The 23,545-nt window shown below is 43.4% G+C and overlaps 1 protein-coding gene across 1 annotated transcript in view; it reads right to left on the reverse strand.

Annotated features, from left to right (window-relative positions):
• Window positions 1–13,162: 13,162 nt before the first annotated feature.
• The window catches only part of LOC147725439 (janus kinase and microtubule-interacting protein 2-like), a 220,618-nt gene continuing 210,235 nt past the window's right edge, over window positions 13,163–23,545 (reverse strand). The window contains exon 10 of the mRNA XM_086964451.1: window positions 13,163–13,445. Coding sequence (XP_086820577.1) covers window positions 13,422–13,445 — 24 coding nt within the window. The 3' untranslated portion in view covers window positions 13,163–13,421. The remainder of the gene's footprint in view (window positions 13,446–23,545) is intronic.

Consider the following 23,545-nt stretch of genomic DNA (forward strand, 5'->3'; position numbering starts at 1 on the left):
GTCCAGCAAAACTATTTCAGAGGCTAGAACAAATGTATCCTAACAAATGTACTGTGTGGCCTATTTCTCATTAAAGATATCAGCTGTCATACCCTTACTGTACATTTCCAGCCTGTTACTGTTGCCCTTAAGTTTTTAACCAATATCTCTAACGAGGAACCTTTTTTATTGTCAAAATTAATTTATGAATGTTATTCATTATAATTAGGGCTCCCGGTTTGATAGTGGTTATTTTTTCAGCATTTCAGTCTGTATTTATCCGTATTAATTTTTTGTTCTTTTTTCTGTATTTATTCATTTTTATTTTGTGTTTTCTGTATAAATAAAGCTCCAATGGGAATTTTTCCACATTTATTTAACTGATAAATGTATACTCGCATTTAAATGGCCAAAAAGTTTCAGCAGTATACAGTGCAATAGCATTATCTAAAAACACTTGCATTGTAAAATAGCATAAATAACTTTAGATCTGCACTTAATTACGCTTAATTAGGAAATCTATTGTCTTTTTTCATCTCCCCTACATCTCAATCTGTACACCTACTGATCTGACACTCATGATTGACAATAGAAAAAAATAATCCAAAGAAGTCCTATTTTCTGTATTTTCTGTATATAAAAATAAATAGAGACAGGAAAATAGTTTTCTGTCTGTATTTATCTGTAAAAATCAGTAGAAACGGAAAACTGGAAGCCCAAATTATAATTCATTGATAAGTTTGGTATATTCTTATAAGCATTCCAGGGAGTCATGCCATCTGACAATTAAGTCTTCGATGTATTAAACTCAGAGCACTGCATGTTGGTTTCAACCCTCCATCATATTATACCAGGCCTCAATCTTTTTATCATGACCCAAAATCAACTTGACATAGAGTGGTACAAAATATGAGCCCATATGAGTATACTGGATCTGGAGTTAACAAATAAACTCACATGACAATACTAAGAGACAGAACCATCCCTTAGGAGATATCTTGGGGCTTCCATCTCATCTCTCAATGGAAAGTTCCTATATACAGAGATGTGACTTGTTTGATGCCCAGAATACACTTTTGGTGCCAAGACATTTTTTGAATTCTCCTAAGGGCATGCTTGATGTTTTAAACAAACAATGGTAGAGTTCTATCATGCAAAAAAACCTAAGAATTTGCTGAGACTTTTTTGTCTGTGAGATAGATTAAAATTAGCTTACCAGAAAGAGTGACCATGGGTCTCTAGACTTTCAGACCCGTGGCCACAAATATAAATTCGGTAACATGAGAGATCTAAGCATGCTTGGAAAATCCGTTCCGCTCGCGGATTTTCAGTAAATTCGCGATCCGCTAACGCTCGCGAATTTACCGAAAATCCGCAAATTCGCACGCAGCGGATTTTTTTTCTTGGTGATACAAGTTTGCAGCATGCGGCGTAAGTTCGCAATTGCGAACATGTAGGTGCGGCGGGCAGCAACAATCTCGCACTCGCGAAATTACAAAATTTGCAATTCTGCACAAGAAATCCACTAGCAAGCAGCATGGACCTTCTGAAAATGTTGATTTTTATCAGAATAACTTCTCAGGTTGACATTTGCCTGCCCTTTTTTGGATTTGAGGCCTTTTGACTTTCTTTGGATCACTTTTGGATTAGAAATCAACTTTCACAAGTAAGTTTGTTTGGGGCATTACATTTGCTGTTCTGCAGAAAAAACGAGTTTTGCTAAACTGAAAGCACTCAGCAGGTGCAAAAGTTCAAATTCATCGTTAGTAACCATTCCCTGTAGTGCTTCCTGACTGGGGCCCCTCCAGAGTTCAGTTGCTAGTTGCAACAATTGTATGACCCTGCTCTGACCCTCACAGCCGGATCATAGAATAGCTACAAGTAGGCCACAAAGGTCCTGGAAAAAAAATTGCACTGCAACAGAAAGCAAATTACAGATAAGGAAGCAGGTGCCAGACTGGAATTTTAAAACAGTGACACATTAATAAATCAACCCCAAATTAATTCATGTCAGTTGAAGCAGGGCAGGTGTGCTTGCTTTTTCCCCCCATAATCTACAGTGATGATGATGAACCAGAGGGTGGCATTGATGTACCAGAGGGTGGCATGGGTGAAACAGAGGGTGGCAGTGTTGAAACAGAGGGTGCTGTGAACCTGTGATGATGAACCAGACGTAGAAGCAACATAGTCGCGACTGTTGCATGCCGACAAGTAAGTTCGCAATTGCGAACTGGTACAAAATCCTCGCGAACTGGCAGAAACCCTTGCGAACACTATAAAAACAAAAAAATCCGCAAATTCGAGAGAATTCGCGGATTTTGCGGATTGCGAGTTCGCAAACACGCAAATTCGTGAACGCCAGATTCGCAAAATTCGCCCATGCTTAGAGAGATCTACTGCTAAGAAAGAAGGGCATTAAGGCCAAGCAACTTAGTGCCTCACCTATAATTTGCCTGTAAATTCAGATCTAAGTTATGAGGACACAGTTGATCCAAGGTCGTGCATGACTTTCAATTCCAATGTTGTTACTACTTAATTGATTAATGAGAGCACAGATACAATGATTTTGCAGATATTGGAAGTTGTTTTCTAAGTGTTGAATAGGCGCTTGTGTGGCGCTGTACAGTTTTGTGTACACTTTCAGGCTTTATTAATTGTAAGTAAAGCAACAAGGTGCTTTGCACCATATTGCGTTGCTTTACGCCATGTGCAAAACATTAGCAAATAACCCCCACACTATTGTTTATAAGGATACCAATAGCTTTTATGGTACGAAGTACACAGTACACGTATATTCATAAGACAAGTACTGGTCCGTTATTATTTTAACATTTTGCTTGAAGAAAATCGTATACTTTCATATAGCTTAAGGTACTGTGTTTTACCATATCATGGGGCCTGAATTCATTGTGTTTGCGCTTTTGTTCAACCTTTAGCTAAGGTGGAGATAGATCTCAATTAACATTACCATCACCACTCCAACAGTGCAACAGAGTATGCATTTCGGGAATCATTTGGGGGCGTGGCTTTGGCGCGAAGCGGAATGGCTGCCTGCTAAGGGAGCTCCGTGCACCGGAATTTATATTCGTCCAGAACATCCTTAAAAAGTCTCCCTGCGCGCAGAGAAATTCTCGCGGGGCATTGCCAAAGAGGCAAGGAGTACATCTGAAGTGTTGGTGTCGGAAGAACTACGACGCCGCAACCACACCACGATACTGTGCATATCGCGGCTCCGAGGAGAAAATGGCGCCGTCCTAGTGAGCGCGACTTAGAGACTGGGGCTGCGCTTACCAGATAGGTGTCACCTTCCAGCGGCTGATTGCGGACCTCGGCCATCTACCTGCTGCGTGAGCTCTGCTTGATTGCGGATCGGAACTGGGGCTGGGCACATCACTGCAGCAACGGGAGTATCCTGGATAGTTGCACGCTGCGGAGGCCCGCGGGGTGACGAAGCTCGGGCCAACCCTGGACTTCCCAATTGAGTACGGTGCAATGCGTGAGGGTGTGCTGTGCGGACTCCTGCACCCGAGTTTACGAACAGCACCGAAGATAAGACTGGGCGGCACAGGAGGAGAGGCGGAATCGGCGCAGAGGAGCGGCCCTGAAGGCGACCTGGCAGGGTAGGAGAAGCAACTAGGCGGTCTGGGCCTGGGCCGTTGGGGCGGCGCGGATTACATTGGGCGTCGCACCTACATGTGTGGTGGCGCGTGGTGGGGGTCGGGCTGTTGGGCGGTGAGGGTCGCAGACCCGAGGTGGTGGGTGCTGTGTGCTCTGGGCAGTTGCTGGGCTGCCTCTTGAAGGCTGAGGGGCACTACCTGGTGGGCTCCTGGGCTTCCGTTGTTCCTACTCTGCGGGCCGGAGGGGTCAGGGAGACAAGAGGGGCCGCTCAGCTGGGAGGAGGTGGGAATAGCGCTGCTCTGGGGCTGCAGTGTGGCTCACTACATCTGGTCACCTGCTGGGGAACTGAGGCTGGCCCTGCAGAACACAGTCTCTGAGCCTCTCACGAAGAATGGAGCAGCGAGGACTCACTGCCGGATGTTGAAAAAGTGCATGTGAGTCAATAACCACATCTCCTAAGTGGGGGGTGCTGATACCCTGACTGAATGCTGGGGGCACACACTTGAACACGAGATACAGATTTTTCCTGCTGGATTCTGGTCCATGCATTGGCAGATGCAGAAGTGGTGTGAGAGGCTGATATTGAAGAAGAGTTGCTGACCATATAGCTGGAGGTGACACTGGATTCACAGTGGTTCTCGCTTTCGAAATGGGCCAATCAGAACCCAGACAGGCCAACCTACAGTTTGATAACAAGCGTACCACCGGCGCTGCGGACGGAATGGGCAACCAGAGCGAGATGCGGAATGCTTCGGCTCTGAAGAGAACACAGCAGATGACACGAGGACCATTTTATTGGAACTCCGCGCTGGCATGAAAACAATAGAGAGTAAGATTGATGTGCTGGCGACCGGATTAGACACGGTCAAAAAGAAGGTAGAAAAACACGAAAACAGACTGGATGTCCTGGAGAATCAAGTGTTGGACGCGCACAATGCACAGGCTGAATCAAGAACACAGATCCTGCAAATGGAAAAGATCTTGGAGGTCATAAGGGCAAAAAATGAAGATTTGGAGGCGCGCTCGGGATGCAACAATCTACGCATCATTGGATTATCGAAATCGACACAAATATCCAAAATTGAGACTTTCATTGATGGTCTGCTGCGAGAATTGTTTGGTTCTGTACTTTCCACCGTGATGATTGTGGAACGGGCGCATTGTTCACTGCGGCCAAGGCCTAAACCAGGCGCACCACCGCGCCCAATCATAACACGTCTTCTGAATTACGCTGATAGAGACGCTGTGCTGCGAGAGGCTCGGGCCAAAGATCCAGTGGTCTATAAAGGGGACAAGCTATCTTTCTTTCCAGACTACACTCCGGGGGTTTAGGCAGCAAGGAAGGAATTTGCACCGGTGAAGAAACCTCTGAGAGAGGCCTCTGTCCCCTACGCCATGTTCTATCCGGCCAAGTTGAAAATTAGGCATGAGAAGCAATCACATTTTTTCACGGACGCAAAGTCGGCAATGAAATTCACCAAACATATTTGCAAGACAAGACCTAGGCAGCATACGCAGGTGGATGCGACTGTGGAGGTCGGGCTGGATGACGCAATTTAGAGATGCGCAGCTGATCCGACAATGATACCTGCTGCTGTGAAAAATATATCGACAGCCAAACTAGTTCAGGTGGCAGTGAAGGTCTGACTGATTGCTCAAATGATGTGGGAGATGGGCGGTAGAGACTCACGGACACTGAAAAATGTCTGCTCTGGGAGGGAAATCACTACATACTCATTATGTCATGTTGTCATGAGGTGCGCAGGGGGGCTGACTATTGATCTCCGGCGACCGCATTTTGGTGCAGGTATTCGTTGCTGAACCACCTCCCCTGGCGGGTGTTCCCCGAATGTTGCGACTGTACGGACCCATTGTGGAGGATTCATCTTGAGTGGCTCGCATATGTGGGGTATTGAGGGACTTGCCGGAGACTCCTGTTTTCTGGGGGGGAGATTTGAATACATATCTGAACGCAGGGTTGGACAAGTCTAATCCCATTTCTCATAGTACCCCTAAGGTTGTTAAAAGTATTGAAGAATTTCCATGCGCAATGGAAGAATTTGGTCTCATTGATGTTTAGCGAGTGCGTAACCCGCATGTGCGGGAAGGCACACATGCGACACCAGCACATGGAAGTTGGTCGAGGTTGGACTTTTGGCTAGTAGGGACAGAGATGATGGACTGGGTGAAGGGAGGCACACCACTTGCCCGAACGTTGTCAATTCACAATCTGGTGCAACTGGATGTGGTATTCCCAGCAGCTATATGTCCCCCTTTACATGGCGCTTGCGATCTGAGGCACTACTGGATCCAATATATGAGACGACGGTGAGGGAGGCCATTATACAGTATTTTGAGCTAAACAAGGGCACTGTAGATGAGGTTGCTACATTATGGGAGGCCTTTAAGGTAACCATCAGAGGAGTTTGCATTAGCACTGCAGCAGGTACACTGAGAGATATACGTACTCAATTGAGAAAAACTGAGGAAATGCTGCGAAATTTGGAACGCGAATATGAGACTGAACCGAGAGCGGACAAACTGGCTCATCTGCAGAAATTGCTTAAGGATTATGATGAACTGGCAGACACGGAAATAAAATACTTATTGCGTAGGCACCCAGCTAGACGATATGGGGAGGGAGGACGACCCGGACGCACCCTAGCGCTTCAGATAAAAGAGCGTATTGAGCAACCACGGATAGATAGAATTGTAGACGAACAGGGGGGTGAACATCACGATCCGAGCGACATTATGGAACAGTTTAGAAGCTTCTACGCAGATTTATATAAATTGCGGGGAAGTGTACCGGAGGTAGAATTTGAGAAATATCTAGAAGATATAGCATGACACCGAGAGTATTTATGTGTGCCTATAGATGAACAGGATGTTAAGAATGCGATTGCAGCGTTATCTAACGGTAAGGCACCAGGACCTGACGGACTAACAGTCGAGTTCTATAAGAAGTATGCAGATCTCCTTGCGCCGCATCTCGTGGAGATGTATGCGGAGGCCTATGACTCGGGGAAGCTGCCGCCATCCTTAAGAGAGGCACTTCTAACGCAGCTCTCGATTGTCAGGTGGTCATGTTACATATCCAGCAATGGATGAACCTCAATCAGCTTAAGCTGAACCCAGGGAAGACAGAGCTAATTCTCCCGGGCAGTAGCTCCACCCATTGGGGCCCACAGTTCTGGCCTATAGAGTTGGGTCCCCCGCCCACCCCGGCTAAGTCGGCAAAGAGCCTGGGGGTTATCATAGATTCAGAGCTCTCCCTCAAGCCTCAGGTTGGTGCAGTTGTATCATCCTGTATGTTTCAGCTTTGGAGAATCAGGAAAGTTTCCCACCTACTCTCGCTTGAAGCCCTGATACAAGTCCTGATCGCCCTAGTGCTCTCCCGCCTGGATTTTTCCAACTCCTTGTATCATGGCCTACCAAAATATCTGCTTCATAGGCTGCAAGTTGTGCAGAACCAGGCGGCCCGACTGGCCTATAAGCCCCCGAAGTGGCAGTCCGCAAAACCACTGCTCTGCAAACTCCACTGGTTGCCGGTCGAACAGAGAGCTGCATTCAAGATCGGCTGCCTGACCCACAAAGCTGTGACTGGTACGTCTCCCGGTTTTCTAAGATCCTTAGTGACTCCTTACTGTCCGGCACGTAACCTACGGTCCTCCCATCGTCAACTCTTGACTGCAGTTCCACTTAAACTCAAAAAATATGGTGGCTGCAGATTTGCTCATCTGGCTTCTCAAATCTTCCATGTCTCTGCTGGAATTTAGAAAACTTCTCAAAACCAATCTCTTTACACAGTCTGGCTAGCTCCCCTCTTTTACATCTCTCAGTACCACCCAGCGCCAGGAAACTTATGGTGACAGAGCGCTTTACAAGACTCCCTTAAGATAAGATAAGATAAGATAAGATACATTGCTCAAAAAAGACAAACCACCGGACAGATGTGACTCTTAACGTTGCTCAACATTGACGCCAAGATTCTGGCAAAGATTCTTGCAACCAGACTTCAACCCCTGATGCAGAGCTTGGTATTGCCAAATCAATCAGGTTTTATACCTGAGCGATCCACGTCCTGCAATCTTCGAACCATCTTCTCTATGTTCCACATTCTTGAGCCATCTCTACAGGCAGCTGCAGTGCTGTTGGACGCGGCCAAGGCGTTGGACTCGGCTGAGTGGCAATATCTGCACTATGTATTACACTTTATGGGGTTTCCGCCGCTGTTTCTGCAGTGGATAACAGTGCTACATACGGAGCCAAGCACGCAGGTGCGTATTGGGGGTCTTACATCTGAACCATTCCAAATAGGGAGGGGCACACAACAGGGGTGTCCGCTATCACCGCTGTTATTTGCAATAGTGCTGGAACCACTGGCCTGTATGATTCGGCAGCGACACAGGGAGACTGCGCTTAATTTTAATTATCGACCGGGAGCCATTTCACTTTATGCGGATGACATGGTCCTTTTCATTCGTGATCCATCTAGATACCTGGCACAACTGCTTATAGAATACGTTCGCTTTGGTCGTCTATCTGGCCTATATATAAATTGGGATAAATCCTTTACAATCCCACTGACAACGTCAACTGCATGTCCCAACTTGGAATTCCCACTGGTGTGGTCCACAGACCCGGTGAAATACCTAGGAATCTGGGTACATCGGGAACCGAGTGTAGTGATCAGGGAGAAATATGGGAGGGCTTACTCGACATTGGAGAGTCAAGTTGACACCTGGATTTCGTTGCCGTTGTCATTGGCAGATCGTATTGCACTTATAAAGATGGTGGTGCTGCCACAATTGCTCTACCTCTTTATTAACATCCCAATAGTGCTAACGTCGCGATTTTTCAAGAGTCTAAGGAGTCAGCTGATTAGATTAGCATAGGGGGCAAACATGCTCGTGTACAGTGGACAATCCTTACTAGGGGATATGAGAAGGGGGGGTTTGGAGCCCCATACTTTTATGTGTATTATTTAAGTGCACAAGCTCAGTACATATTTCACTGGTACAGACCACCGTGCATCTACTCCACATGTCGCGGTGGAGGAAGGAGATGTTGCCCCAATTCCACTACACAGTGTGATTACTCAGCGAAATCGTGGTACTCCAAAGGCAGAAGTCAACGCAGTTGACACTACTGTTGCTGCCTGGTGGAAAATAGGACACCTGGCGCAAAAGCTTCCGCTGTATGCACCATACCTATATCTGGAGCATCATGCTGCCATGTCTGTGATGCAAGAGACGCCATCACTACGATTGCTGCATGAGGCAGGTCTCAGACACATGTCGGATGTTTATCCGAATGGTTCATTTATTACGCAAGATGACCTGAATTATGTTAGTAACCAATTCTTACTGTTTAGATTTGCAATACATCGCCTACGACACGCGACCAAATTACACTACACCACCTACCCGCAAGAACCTCCCAAGTTGCTGTCCTTGCAATTTGCGCTCACCACTCCTAGCAATTAAAGATTAATATCGAAACTGTATAAAATGATCAAACTTGAGGGTGCGGATGTTCAGGACCGGAGTTGGGAAAGTTGGTCTGAATGTTTACCTGAGCCAATCTCGGAGGAAGACTGGAAATATGTTTGTGATTTAACAGGGACACTTAGCATGAATGGGAACCTGAGGATCATACACTTTAAGTACATACCCGAAGCACCAAGTTTAATACACTCCAGCACGATTGCATAGGTATGGGTTGCATGCATCTGCCAATTGTGAGCGTTGTGGCTAAGAAAATGCAGACTTTATGCATCTGGCCTGGGGGTGTCAGAGAGTGTGGGAGTTTTGGGAGAGGGTGGTGAGCTGTTTGAAGGATATGGTGGCTGTGGATCTTCAGTGTACTCCATTTGTATGTTTATTGTGTTGCGTGCCACATATCAAGGGGGTGAGTGGCAAATTCGTGCGTCTGGCCTTGTTACTGGCGGCACGGAGACTGGTGAGTACATGGGGGGGTAGCTCCAGACAAAAAGCCGAAATGTGGATAAAAGATTTGGTATATTGTAGGGATAATCTAGTGACCTACATTGAAGAGCTGCCCACGATTTCGAGGCCCAGAGACATATGGGAACCGCTGTGCATATCTCTGCTTAATCAAGACGACTCAGATAATGTCTAGAGAAGAGTTCAGAGGGGCGGATAATCTATTGTGAAATGTTTTGATATAATGCCGGGTCAGGATGGCACAACCCAGGATCATGCAATGTCAATGATGTGAACTGTTTAGTTTTGTTGTATTTTTGTTTTGTTGTTTTTTTCTTGGTTGATTGCTATTTTGTTTAATATGGACTAATTCACACCAAGAATAGGATGATCTGCACTCTGGAACTGGGTGAACTGTGTGAACTATACTGTAATGCGTTACGAGCAGATTCACTGCTGCAATATTATAGACGAATATTGTAATTGTATTTAGAATTGTACTAAAATTCAATTAAAAAAAAGAAGAGTATGCATTTCGGACTGTCATTTAACCATAATATCACTTCTCAATTTCAACAAGCATTTTCGATTAGATAACAGTCTCATTATAATAATATTTAGTATTATTATAGACAGATTCCAATATATAGAAAATTACTGAAATAGAGATAAAGCTATCATTAAGTGCAGAATCTATAGACTTCACAACCATTTTTTTTATTATTCGCGTGCTACTCAAAGGTGGACACCTTCGAGCATTCATTTTTTATTATGTCTATTTGTTTTCACCATGATATGGTCAGGAAAATACGTTTTAATTTGTATAAACATTTTTTGACTGTATACGCTTTTTTCATATTTTAAATTCGGGAGACAGATTATTGATGAAAACTTGCAAACATCCACAACCAGCTGAAATGCTGAACACAAAACATTGAGAATTGAGGAAAGTGATTCACCTATAGTGAACTATCAGGTGAGACGCCAGTCAATGGTCCTTGGAGTTGCAGGTATTGTCAATGGTAAGAGTAGGCATGTGATACAAAGAGGGCTCTCAATATACTATTGGAGTTGAGAGAATTGGACCTGAAATTCAGTTCATTAGTTTTGAAGAGTTATAAGGGAAATCGACTCTGAATAAGCATGCATAAAAGAAATTAGGATCAGAGTCCAGAAAGACACAGCTCAATTTTGGAATCCTTGAGAGAAACAGAAACAGCAGTCAGCTAGATAGATGGCCATCGTTCCTCATGGTTGAAGGGGGATCTATACACCATTAGTGACAGAGAGAAAACTGAGAGAGCGACATGATGAGAGTATGAAAACACAACAGCGGGGATAATCCCTAAAGTGCCTTTTTACCATAGGAAGTAGCTGTCTGCGGCAAATGATTTAGATTTTACCATCTCAAAGTTGATGTGGTCCCACGTACCATCACACAAATAAAAAAAAATAATAATCCTACCTCTTCCACATTTTCTCTGTTAGGCTTTGGGTTGACTTTCTGCTCATGCACTGAAAGCTCTACTGTGTCGTTATATTCCTTTTCTATTAGCTCTGAATCATCTAACTTCTGCGTCTGTTTTAACGTTGCTTCAGCAGCTTTTACAAATTGTACTTTATCGTGGAGATGGGCTTCTATTTCTTTAGCTGATATTTGCAGGGCACTCTCTATTCTCCTAAGAGTGTGCTGTTTTTCCTTCAGATCTCTCATGACATTTCTTAAGTTTTCTACTGATGACTCAAGCTTTTTGGTGTTATTTCTCAGGCTAATATTCATCTTTTCATTTTCCCTCTGCAAGCTAGACATCTTAGTTTGTAAATGTACAACTGTTTTGTTATAGTCTAGTGTCAGATACGACAAACCCTTATTTTTCATCGAATTACAGTCCGTTAACTCTTTTTCTTTTCGAATCATGGACAGTTTAATCTGAGACACCTCTAGTTCTTTTTTGTTGAGAAGGTCTTTGAGATTCTGAATATCACTCTCCATTTCGAGTTTCTGTTTCTCATAATTAGAGCATTTCATCTTCCATCTGTTCAGTTCATCACACAGATCATGGTGTTTGCAATCAAGTTCTGCATGACATGCGAATAGTCTCTGCTGTGACTCATTTAGGAGGTGTTCCAGATTAGATATTTGCATCTGAAATGTATGTTCAGTTTCTCCTTTCATGGAGAGGACACTATCCCTTTGGAAAATTTTATCCCGCAAGGTCCTATTTTCTCCTTCAGCATTAACAAGTAATCTTTCAAGCATCACAGTCCTATCCGGAAATTCTGGCAGATATTCTTTGTTTAGCCTAACTTGTTTGTGCAGTTCCGTTACTTCTTCAATTGAGGCATTGTCTTTTAACAATGCACCTTCCTGGACAAATCTTTCATTCTTTTCCAAATCTATTACTCTTTGCTCTTCATGCAAACTGGGCTTTTCAGCAGGAGATCGAACACACACATTAGAATCATCACCTGTACGAACTCCATCTTCATTATTTGAATGAGCTAGAAATTTTAGATGCCCTTTTAAAATTTCATCTTTTTCATCAAGTTGCTTTTTCTGCTCAAGAATAATACACTGTAATTTAAGTTCTAGCCTTTTAAATTGCTCTGTTTGCAGCTGATCTAGCATCTGCCATTCTTTGACAGACTTCTCCATGTCAAAGCACTGTTTTTGCATTGCTGCTTCACTGAAGACTCTATCTTCAAGCTCCTTCTTTAAATGCCCTACCTTCTCATCCATGTAACATATATTTTTTTCCATTTCTCCCATTTGCCGTAGTAGCATCAAGTTTGCTTTTTCTAGGTTCATATAGGATTCTTCCCGCTCTGTAATTTCGCTCAACAGCAAGCGGAGATGTTCTTGGTGTTCCTCATCAGCCAGAGTTTTTTGGCGTTCCAGCTCTTCCACCTGCGCATACCTCTCTAGCAGCCTTTGTTCAGCCTCCTCCTTCTGATTGGACAGTTTCTGTAACGTAGCATGCTGCGCTTTCAACAGCCGCCCATTCTCCATTGTCAATTCCAATTTCCTTTCAAGTTCACTGATTCTGTCAATAAAGCTCCTCTCATTAATTTCCTTGATGCTTAAGAGCCCCTGTAACACTTCCAGTTGTTGATGCAGCTCGTATATGGCCTTTTCTTGACCCTCATGTTGTGTTGGTTGGTCTGAGCAGTCCAGTTCCTTGACTGTTGAGAGCTTACCTTTCAGAGCCATACAATCAAACTCCAGCTTCTGGTTCATCAATTCCTTCTGTGAGAGTTTTTTCTTTAAACATGTAATCTCCTCGGTATTTCTAGTGATCAGAACTTCGTAAGGAGACAATTTATGGGGATCTAAATTAAGCTGCTTAAAAAAATTATGTTCTCCCATTGTTGAGGGTCAGTATATGTTCTGCAAGGTTCCCTTTAGCATCAGAAATTAGCCATGGCACGAAAAGTGAAACTTTTTATTTTTTTTATACAGAAATATATCAAAAACAAGTTGTCTAAATGTCCTTTTTAGGAACACACATGGCAAGTGTTGAATGCATGCAGAATGGAGACAATGATTTTGGTTTGGTACCGAAATGGTCTGTTGTTTCGAGGTTTACATAGACATCAGTAATAGCACTTAGTTTTTCAAAATATTTTTTTAATCACTTTGCATTGTTTGCATATGATATGTTAGCAATGTCCTCGCAGCACTTGTCTTATCCGACCACCATACAATTCCAAAGTGAAAATGGACACCATATTTTTTTTTTTACAAAAAAAAATAACAAGTGCAAAGGTTCTGCGGGTTTAAATATAATGTAAACTTTTTGACAAATACGTTCAAAAATGTGAAGTGACTGAAATAAGCCACGACTTCTTCATTTTCTGTGTACTGGCACTTGCTCTTTATCCATGTGCTCTTCGTATGTGCTGTGAAAAAGAGAAAGGGAGCCACGTTTAAGCAAACTTGATTTCGCAAATGTTAACTTATTGCAGTTGTGCTTCTTGGACAGAACATTTCAGTTGTATGAAATACCATTAATATTGCACCATCGAAAGAGAAAAATAATGGCCTGTCAGTATGAATTCCAAATGCAGAGACCTATTTTGACAACTACACACATGCTACATTTGGGTTAGTAGGCTTCTCATACAGTGTCTATAAAGTTCTGAACACCATGTAGTACATGTAGCACATATTTATTATTGTTGGACGAATTTTCACAGTACAATATATCGCCCAAGCCTCAAGGCACCCCACTATAATCTCAAAGACAAGCGTTTCTTAATGTGTGCCATTGACTGGCGATGGCTGTCATGATAACTCATTTTTAGAGAGTCAGGGCTTACATTTTATCACCTGACTTTGACTGAGAGCAAAAGAAAATGGAGAAAAGAGAAAAGGAAGTAAGAGATAGATAGGGAAACGGTGGCAAAGGAGAAAACAGGGATGAGAAACTGCAAGAGTGAGATAAAGAAATAGAAAGTGCAAACTAGAAGAAAGAGACACAAGCTAGAATTTTACAATAGGCAGACTTGGTGATTGGTAACCCTGACACTGTGCTGTTATGAAAAACATTTACAAATTAAGCACCGGAAAAAAAGATTAACGAGTGAAAAATGTGAATAAATTTAAGTGATCAACATTTTCAGGGACTGAGGAGGTTTCGAAGTATTGTGAAATGTCTCAGATTCATTAGCTCTACCCTTAACGTTGGAGGACCATAATGTCTCTATGAGACAGGAGCACAGGACACCAAATTGGTGCTCCAAGGACCACTAATCGTTAGCCAGGCACATCTCATCCAGGAACTCAAGTTAAATATGATCACATCAACCTCATCCTGATGGAACTCTATTGATTCCCTTAGCTGGCTTCCACCATCTTCAAAACCAGTTGCATCATTACAAAGCCATCAAGACCAGCACAACCCACTTATCTTCCAGACAACCTCATCATCTTAGTGGCTCTCTGCCTACCCGCAGCCAGGACACCCTCAGACTGCAAACTAGGAAGTGTAAAAAGGAAAAAACAAGGGAGCAGGCTTCTTCAATCTATACACGCATGATCTGAAACAGCATCCTCGAAGCTATCAGGATCACCCCAACACTGCTCCAAAATAGAGTTGAAGACACAGCTCTTGAGAGAACACTACATAACAATGCCTGAACAGTCCACAAATCAGGAGCCTCCCCCATCAATTGTTGATTTTATTCTTGTCTTTGACACTGTACTGCACTCTGCTGCCTATGTTCACACTAGAGAAATACTACATCCATACATGCAAGGACACAAGCTTGAATGGTGGAGATCAATTAATACAGTTATCGGAAGATCAAAGAGGTCCTGCCGGGGAGTGAATTGTCAGGTGGTCAGAAACGTAACAGGGCCAATGTTTTGGATGGATTTGTGTAAGAAGACCAAAGGTCTAAAATCTAAAAATGTTCTAGAAAGAATGATATAACATCCCACAATACCATTTCATCACACAGTCATTACGCTGACATCCATGAACACATATTACTTCTAAAATGAATCACAAAACACATTGCCACTTCATTAACATTCTTGATAGATGAAGACCCTTGAGAAGGGCCAGCTCTAGGGTGGTGCAACCAGTGTGACCGCACTGGGTGCTGACTTTAGGTGAAGGCATCATGTTTGCAAGTATATTATGGTTTTAAAAACGCTTGCTGCCTACTTCCTGGCTTCCAGCAATTTTCGGCAACAATAAAAATGTCATGATGACTCTGGTGATTAATGTTCTTCCTAGAGAGAGATCAGAATTTTGTCTAGTGGAAGTTTTGATTAATGGAAAGGTAGCTAAGATGGTTAATGTACCGGCTGCAAAGAACATGCGCCATGCGGATCACAAAGTGCACATAATGTAAATAGGTCAGTGGGCTACTGTTTTTGTTAGAGATCATTTTGTTACTTGCAGTTTATAAGTTAAAATCCTAACTTAGAACAGTGAGCTATTTACTGTCATCTAAGAGCTGCATACAAACTGCAAGGTATAAATTTGAGCGTTATGTTCCCCCCCATAAGTCCCCACCACCCCAGTCTTTGATTATCCTAATGTCGCAAAAAGTGTTCTTTTGGACAGAAATCAATTGTGATTATTAAGGAGAACCCCCAACCATGGTATTACATTTTAAATTCCGGGTATTGTGTTTCTCCAGACCAATCACTATAAAACTATGGGGGGTACTAGTATGATTGTCATGTGACTCCGAAACCTTATAGTCCTTAGTCTTATGTAACATTTTCTATACAGTGATTTACACACATATTGATTGTCTCTGTGTAATGTGTGTGATGTAAAGTGCTCTGACACCCTACAATGGTATGAGTGGCGCTGAAAATCAAATTAAATGCATCTAAGAGAGAGTGGTTAGGGAGACTTGGGGGCACAGTTAAAGGGTGGTAGTGAGGGAATCCATGGCAGAGGTGGTCATTGGGGGGCACTAACAAACATTAATGCACAGGACATCACCAGTGCTATGGCAGGCCCTGCCCTTGAGGCCAGTCTGCCTCACCCAAAGGTACTTTCATTGGCCTTGTTTCAGCAGGAGTAGCTGCAATTCACCAGGGATTGGCAATGCAGGATTTTCACACACCAAACTAAGTTCGCAAACTTCACAGTCTCCCTGCTTCATTCACAAACACTTTTAACATGTGCTGCCTGCTGTGGGGCCACTGGAATTAATTATGCAGCAAAGGATGACAACATTATGCCGTAATGTTGACTAAATTATGCATTCTCCGAGAAGCTGTTGTTGTTTAGTTAATTCACAGGGATCCAGTTCGTATACTAGTGTCACTAGATGAGAAGGTTTGATGGTTTGAAAAGAGGGACGATATTTGATGTTTTAGGTCATGTACACTTCTAACTGCTAGTCCTGTTGGTGAGAGCAAGATTGACGGCTATATTGCATAGCTGTTTTATAATGGATGAAGGTGAAATATTCTGGATAATGAGCTGTTCTGTGTTATGAACTTTTGCATTTGTGTATTGGTGCACATGTATGTCATTCTCTTGAATGGTGGACAGCTGCTGCTTTCATTCCCTGCACTGGCGCTTTATTATCGCTGCTCCGTACGATGTACCATAGTGCAGAAGAGAGTGTGCACTGTCTAGCATAATATTTGTACTGAAACAATAACCTTTCAATAAAAAATCCTATGGGAAGACAAACTCTCAAGGATCCTACGTATTTTATCTCTGATATGCACTTCATCACATATTTAAAGTGTTTTTTTTAATGAACACCCACCATCTGCTTCAAGCAGACATTACTATATTTTATTAATTAGTCTGCAAAGCCTCTTAACTGTATTATCTGATAAAGCAGTGTGCATATACTGACTGCCATATGATAGTTACACATTTTTTAAGTCTTGAAAAATAGATTTTGTAGCGAAACACAAGTTGTGGAATATCAACAGGGTTTTTTTGTGAATATATTTCATGTACACGTGCAACATTTACATAGCACTAGGCCTTATTTCTCTTATTACCTTTATTCTTGATACATTTGCATGTATGAGTTCATGAAGTAGAATTACAGTAGTACTACTAGACACGTTTGTAAATACCATCATTTTGGATGAAGCCATTACATTCACTTTTCCATTGTGAAATTTGAGGCAAAATCAGTTCTCACATAGGTGGCAAAACAGCGCAAAATCAGTTGGCTAACTTTTTTAATGAAGGCCTCTTCGTGGACTAAAGTTTAGTTGTTTAAAAAACTACACAACACATACACTCACATTGCTTTGTAAGCATGAAATTGTGTAGCATCTGTTCAGTAATAGTTTCAGAATATATTTTTTTTTTGTAGAAAGATAACAATTTCGAATAATGAAAGATGGAATTGTGTTTGAGTCCATTTTTTTATTTTGTATTACAAAAGCATCAAAAATAGTGCATATCCACTTTATTTTCAAAGAGTGGTTACAATGTTTGTGTTGAAATCTCTATTACTCAAAACATGTGATGAGCACCGTATGTATGTAAAAACTGTTTCCTCACTATGAGTTCGCTGTGTTTGCTTTGGTGTACATGCATTGGAGGAAAATCTGTTTGTTCCTTTCTATATTCCGCAAGCAGAAGACCTAAAACCATTACAGTGGCAATGGTTTGCACCAGTTCAGAATACCTTTAATGTGGCACCAGGGTTATCTTGTGCACAACCATGCACTGCAGTTGGAATCATGCAGCCTAGAACTCTGCTACAGAATCCCACTTCTATGTGGTGAGAGATGGCTTGGGGGGACATGAGATTGGGTGCATTCAGAAAGTCAACGTGCCCTCATAAAGACCATCATGGTCAAAGGCTGGGATCACCTATACTCCCAGACAGATCTAACAGGTGAGACTTCAACTTAGTTTGAAATCACATGCCAGTCTGCAATGAATCCGAAAGTGTAGCAGCGCTGGGGGGTTTACGTAACACTGTGGACTGCAGTGCAGTGTTAGGTGCTCAGAGGGGTCCCCCATACCTCGATACACCTTACCACCGCATGCAATATTTAGAATTGCCGAGGCCTTCGTTGCCTGCTGACAGTATTCTTGTGATTTTGCTGAGACAGTGACTGCAGATTGATCAGGAGATTCTTCAGGCCAAAGGAATTGTCAAAAACTAAAAAGAGAAGTGAGACCTCAACAACCATTTAAGTGAAAATCAAAATAAAAGACAGTTCTGTAGGTCAAGGATGAATTCAATAAAAACACAAGAAACAGTACTGAAGATATGTGCTAGTTTTCGAAATGTAAGAGAGGGGTGGTGTGGGGGTGAGCCACAGCTTTTGTCACCCCCGTCCTCCCCTTTCTACGCCACTACCCACAATGGTGTAATAGATTGCACCAGGTATACACACTCTAGGGATGGGGAGTGGCGATGGATGTCCTAGAATGCTTGTGAGTATGCCTAACTCAAGTGTGTAATGTCACTTAATGTGTCACTGAACCGGTCAAATTGTCTATAATGTGTGTACAAGTTAATGTGTTGCCATTTCCTTGTAAGTTATCATTTGATATATGAAAGAACTAAACATGTGCAAGGAGCTGGCCCATATGTAAAGACAATTGTTTGTTTAGCGCCTGAAAAGGCAATAGCTGACTCTACTGGAATAGGTATCCTAGATTCTCAAAGCAGGCTCTGTCCATTGGTGAAGTTCAGGACTCTCATATAACTCCTTGCAATTAGATTGACCGCCTGGGGGTATGGGTGTAGCATACGGAATGGCATTCTTAGTAATCCCAAGGCTACGGTCAAGGCAAAGCTGCGCCACTGACACCAATCTAGAGGATTTTCAATGGGTTCAAACTGGGGTGGCGTAGTGAGCAAAATAAAGACGGATTTTACCCAGATCTCTTGGCTGGGGGTAAATGATTGATTCATTCAGCCTTCCGTCCATCGTTTGTTGCCGCAGCAGTTTCTGCCCTAAATGGGATGGGTATGCCTAGACAAGGGTCCCTTGCTCGCTGTGCCACTGGATTCAAGCTAGCCTTACTGATGAGTGGTGTTACCCCGAAACTGGTACCAGGATACTTGATTCCGGTCCAGGGAGGACCAGGTTTGGCAGTTTGGGTTGGATTGTTCCCAAGAGGGGCAGGTTCAAGATCTCGAAGTGATGTGATGGGTAAGTATTTCACCTTTTCATTTACTGCCCAGTCTAATTAACAACCAGACTTGACTCTCTCTGAATGGGCACGTGTAGTGTAAGTGTAAGCAGTATAATCTATGCAACAAAGGTTTCACGTATTTCTGCTTCTGTTTCACAGATTACCATGCTGGCTTGAATGTGAGAGGTTGGTGTTCAATTTCATTGTAGGTGTCCTCTATTCTGGACAATTTTATTTGTAGAGTTTTTCGGCTACCTCGTACTCGCTGAATACAATGGACACGCACCACCATCTTGAGCGCTTCCCACTCCAGTTCTTTGGAGAAGACTGAGCCTTCGCTATTAGCAATGCAATCACATATTTGAGTCATGCAGCATAGGGTCCTCCAGCATCGAGACCTAAAGACACAATGTCGGTATGAGTGGCAGGACCCTGCCACACTCCAGGCGGACTAACAGGGGGCTTGATTGGATGTATCTGTCTAGGTAATAAAAGGAGGGGTAATGTCTGCAGAGGAGACTATTCAGTCCAATCACACATATAAATAATGTGTGATCGAAAAAAAGAGTAGATCTTATTAGTGTTGTAAATGGTGGTACTGTGGTCCCACTCGGTACAGCCGAGTGGGATTTTCCAACACAACATCTGGGACAATGTAAGAATCTTCCCCAGGTATCCATGGGGTGTGCATCTAGTGTGTAGGTTGGTCGACGCAGTTGGAACTCCTGCTGGTCAGTATGTGTGGTGTATATGCTCCCAATAACTGTTGGATCACCTTCCAACCTGCCCTCTAGCAGAAACAAATATACTCGCCTGGTCAGTTATCGCTGAGTTTGTTGTAAAGGAAGTATCTGTCTCTATTCATATTAAAGCACCCCTTTCATGTGTGGAGAAATTAGTGCAGACCTGACCTCGTTAGGGCTTTTGAAGCCTTAGTCTCTTTTACAGAGCTTCGGGACTCTAGTAGTAGGCCTATCTGCATGACTCTGAGCTGCAGAAGGTTATTGACTTTGCACTGTTTTGCTCAAGATTGCATCTCTTTAATGTGTCATGCCAACATTTGAAAACTCAGCACCCCACCATATGGGTTTATTAGGGATTGGGTTGCAGGTTTGGCACCTCACTAAAAAAGTAGTGAACGTTCTCCAGGGTATGAATGCCAAGGTCCAATTTGTCAACTGGGGAACCAGTGTTGTGCACTCTGTTCAGTTAAGCTGTGTAGGCCAACGAATCGAGAAGTGAGAGGGCACAAAGTAATGTAAGTTGCTATAAACTAATCTGTAAACTACCTATAATGTCTCACCAATGCTGCCCAGATTACTACAGGAGATCATCCGCCGTCTGAGAGGTCACACATGGGTGCTACTCCACATCCTGTGGTGAGGACAGCAGCATGGAAGAGGTGTTGCCATCAGTGTGCTCTTAGGAAGAAGCTGCAACCTCTATGCCAAGCCCTAGGAAGGTCAGACAAGGTGGCAAGGCTCTGTCGGTTGTCGGACCCACTTGGTGGAATAAACTCCCTCTCGATCTCAGGCAATGTCCAGAACATTTAAAGTTTAGAAAGAAACTTAAAACATTCCTATTTCAGGTTTAGTTTGTGCACCTTCCGATGACCAATGAACTATATGCCAACTTGTTGCTACTGGCTCCTTTTCTGTTTTCTTTTTTTCTTTCTGTGCGCAGTGATACTCTGTATAGAGTCGATTCTAGCGCGTTATAAATCTATAAATAAATAAATAGGAGTAATCCACCGCCAACAGTGCAGATTTCATCCTGTATTGTGCTTGTTGCACTGGGGACTTCTTCCTGTCCTGCTTGTTTCTGGGGTGGCGATGCAGACCAGAGTGCAGAGAGTGGTCCCTCCATCCTTCCCACGGCAGGCCTCATTGCTCATCAAGAGGGGGGCCCTCTGAGGTGCCCATGTTATGTTATGTTATGTTATGTTAGAACGCATTTATAGAGCACACAGCTACTCAAAAAGAGTGTCCCAGCGCTAACGGAGCACAACGTTTAATGGAAACTAGTAGAGACAGCTCCTAAGAGAGGTAAGGTTATTACTGGAAAAGCCACGTTTTGAGCTGCTTCCTGAAAAGCCAGATGTCAGATATTTCCCTCAATGTGGCCGGGAGTTTATTCCACAAGGGGCAACTTGAACTTGAAAAGAACGACCACCTTTGCGAGAGCGTGCAAATTTGGGCACACTAATGAAAATATAGATGGGATGATCTTAGGAATCTGCCAAGCGTGTACAAGCTCACTCTTTTCCTGATGTAATGAGCACCAGAGCCATGCAGAGCTTTAAAAGCCAATGTCAACACCTTAAACTGAATTCTACGGTGAATAGAAAGCCAATGTAGGTTCCTAAGGTGGGAGGAAATGTGCGCACGAGGGCCAAGCATAAGGATGGCTCTAGCTGCGGCATCCTGTACCACCTGGAGTTTACTTAATAGATATTCCGGGAGACCCAAGTAGAGGACGTTAGTGTAATCCAGTCGTGATGTAATAAGAGCCTGGACTACCGTCCTTCTGTGGGCTAGTGACAGAAGAGGTAGACATTTACGGAGTGTTTTCAAAATTGCGTAGCAGGTTCCTGTCACTGATTGGATTTGCTTCTTCATATCCAAGGAATCATCCATTTGTACCCCAAGATTTCTGGCTACTCCCACCGAGAACAGAGGGGGGGATATATCAGATGGCCACCACTGCCTCCATTCAACTGGATCTGAGGCTCCGAAGAGAATCACTTCTGACTTTGCCGAATTACACTGAGGCTGGTTACGACTAAACCAGGAGAAGATTTTTCTCAGGCAGTTATTTATTTTCTCGCCGTCAAAAACTTTTCCTTTTGCACAGGTGAACAATAACTGGGTGTCGTCGGCATAAGATATAATTATGGCTCCCGCCTCTCCAGTCAGAGGAGAGAGGGGGGTCATGTATAAATTAAACAGTAAAGGACTTAACATAGAACTTAACATGTCCTCACCAAAAGGGTCGCCAGGCCGAGTTTGGCAAAGACAGGTCATAACAAGCCCAGCCCTCGTGCCACCGCTCACCAGTCAGCTCCCTCCACAAGGTTATCCGACACCAGCTTTCTGCTCAATGCCTGGCAGCAGCAGTCCCATCTGCAGCCCCAACAACAGCAGGAGTTCTTCGGTCAGTCACAGATAGGCCGCAAAGGGAGGCCGGGCATGATTTGGAGGACCGTGTTACAGGTTTCTGCCGCATGGGCCTCTTTCAGCGCTTCCCCACCTCCTTCGGGGCTAGTAGCCAGTGAAGTAAGCTTGCACAGAGCCCAAACATCATCCCGGAGCCTCCTGCCACATATAGCTGCCTCTGTTGTGCACATGTGCTTGTGTAACTGCCATATTGGTCCTCTTGGCCATGTCCCTGAGGAGATATAATTACTGACACTCCTGGATCGGAAGCCTGGAAGAGCCAGTTTTAGTATGGTTCAGGCTTCAGCTAGGGATGAACAACTTTTACAAAAATCATCTTTGGGCATACTTATTCAAATCTATGATCACCAATTAATTAGATTTTTGCTATATGTCACAATGCTCAAGCTGATATATTGGAGTGCTTTCCTAAGCCAACTTAGAAAAGTGTGATTTTTCTTTCTTAATGCAGATCTTTAGAAAATGGAAGGACTGATTCTTGTCATTTCTATTACTGCAAATCCATGCCCATTCCACATTCGGGATGTTGTGGGCTCTAAAGCACAACTTATTGTTGACACAACTAATGTTAAAATTAGGTTTTTCAACATGTCATAAAAGGTTTACTTTGACCTGTGCTAGTTGCAGTCTTTAGTGACAGCAGTCCAGGTTTGCAGGTGCAATCCAGATGCCATGTATTGGGGTCACCCCAAGTGGTATAATTAAACACTGCAGCTCACACATGACATCCGACATTTATTCGATTGGTGCATTATCTGTTCCATATTACTGTGGCCTTACTTGCAAATTAGCCATTTATTACCATGGTTAAAGGGGAATATCACATACACTTGTGGGTGTTCAGCAGCCTCCCAGTGCCCAGAGTTAGATATGCCAGTATGTCCATTCAGAAAAAAATGGGAGAACTACAGAAATATGCACTTTCTTCCAGGCAGTGATCACCTCGGCCTCCAACCGGACGCCGTGCACCAAAGGGGACCCTGCTAAGGGCTCCCTGACATGCTTTCCGATGGTTTCCATGTCAGACAGACTGGCAGATGGACTCTCAGAGCCTGTTGGAAGCCAGCTGGAATTACTGGGCGAATAGCTTTCCGAATACCTCCATCAAAATGAGGCAGTCAGAAAGGAATTCGACCAGCCCATTACGATGCGTCCCTAGAGCCTTACAAGGCCTTGTAGTAATCAGCCCCCAAGTGGTGAAAAAATACTGGTGACCCACTTT

The sequence above is a fragment of the Lissotriton vulgaris genome, chromosome 3_2 (assembly GCF_964263255.1).
Source record: "Lissotriton vulgaris chromosome 3_2, aLisVul1.2, whole genome shotgun sequence".
NCBI classification, from domain to species: domain Eukaryota; kingdom Metazoa; phylum Chordata; class Amphibia; order Caudata; family Salamandridae; genus Lissotriton; species Lissotriton vulgaris.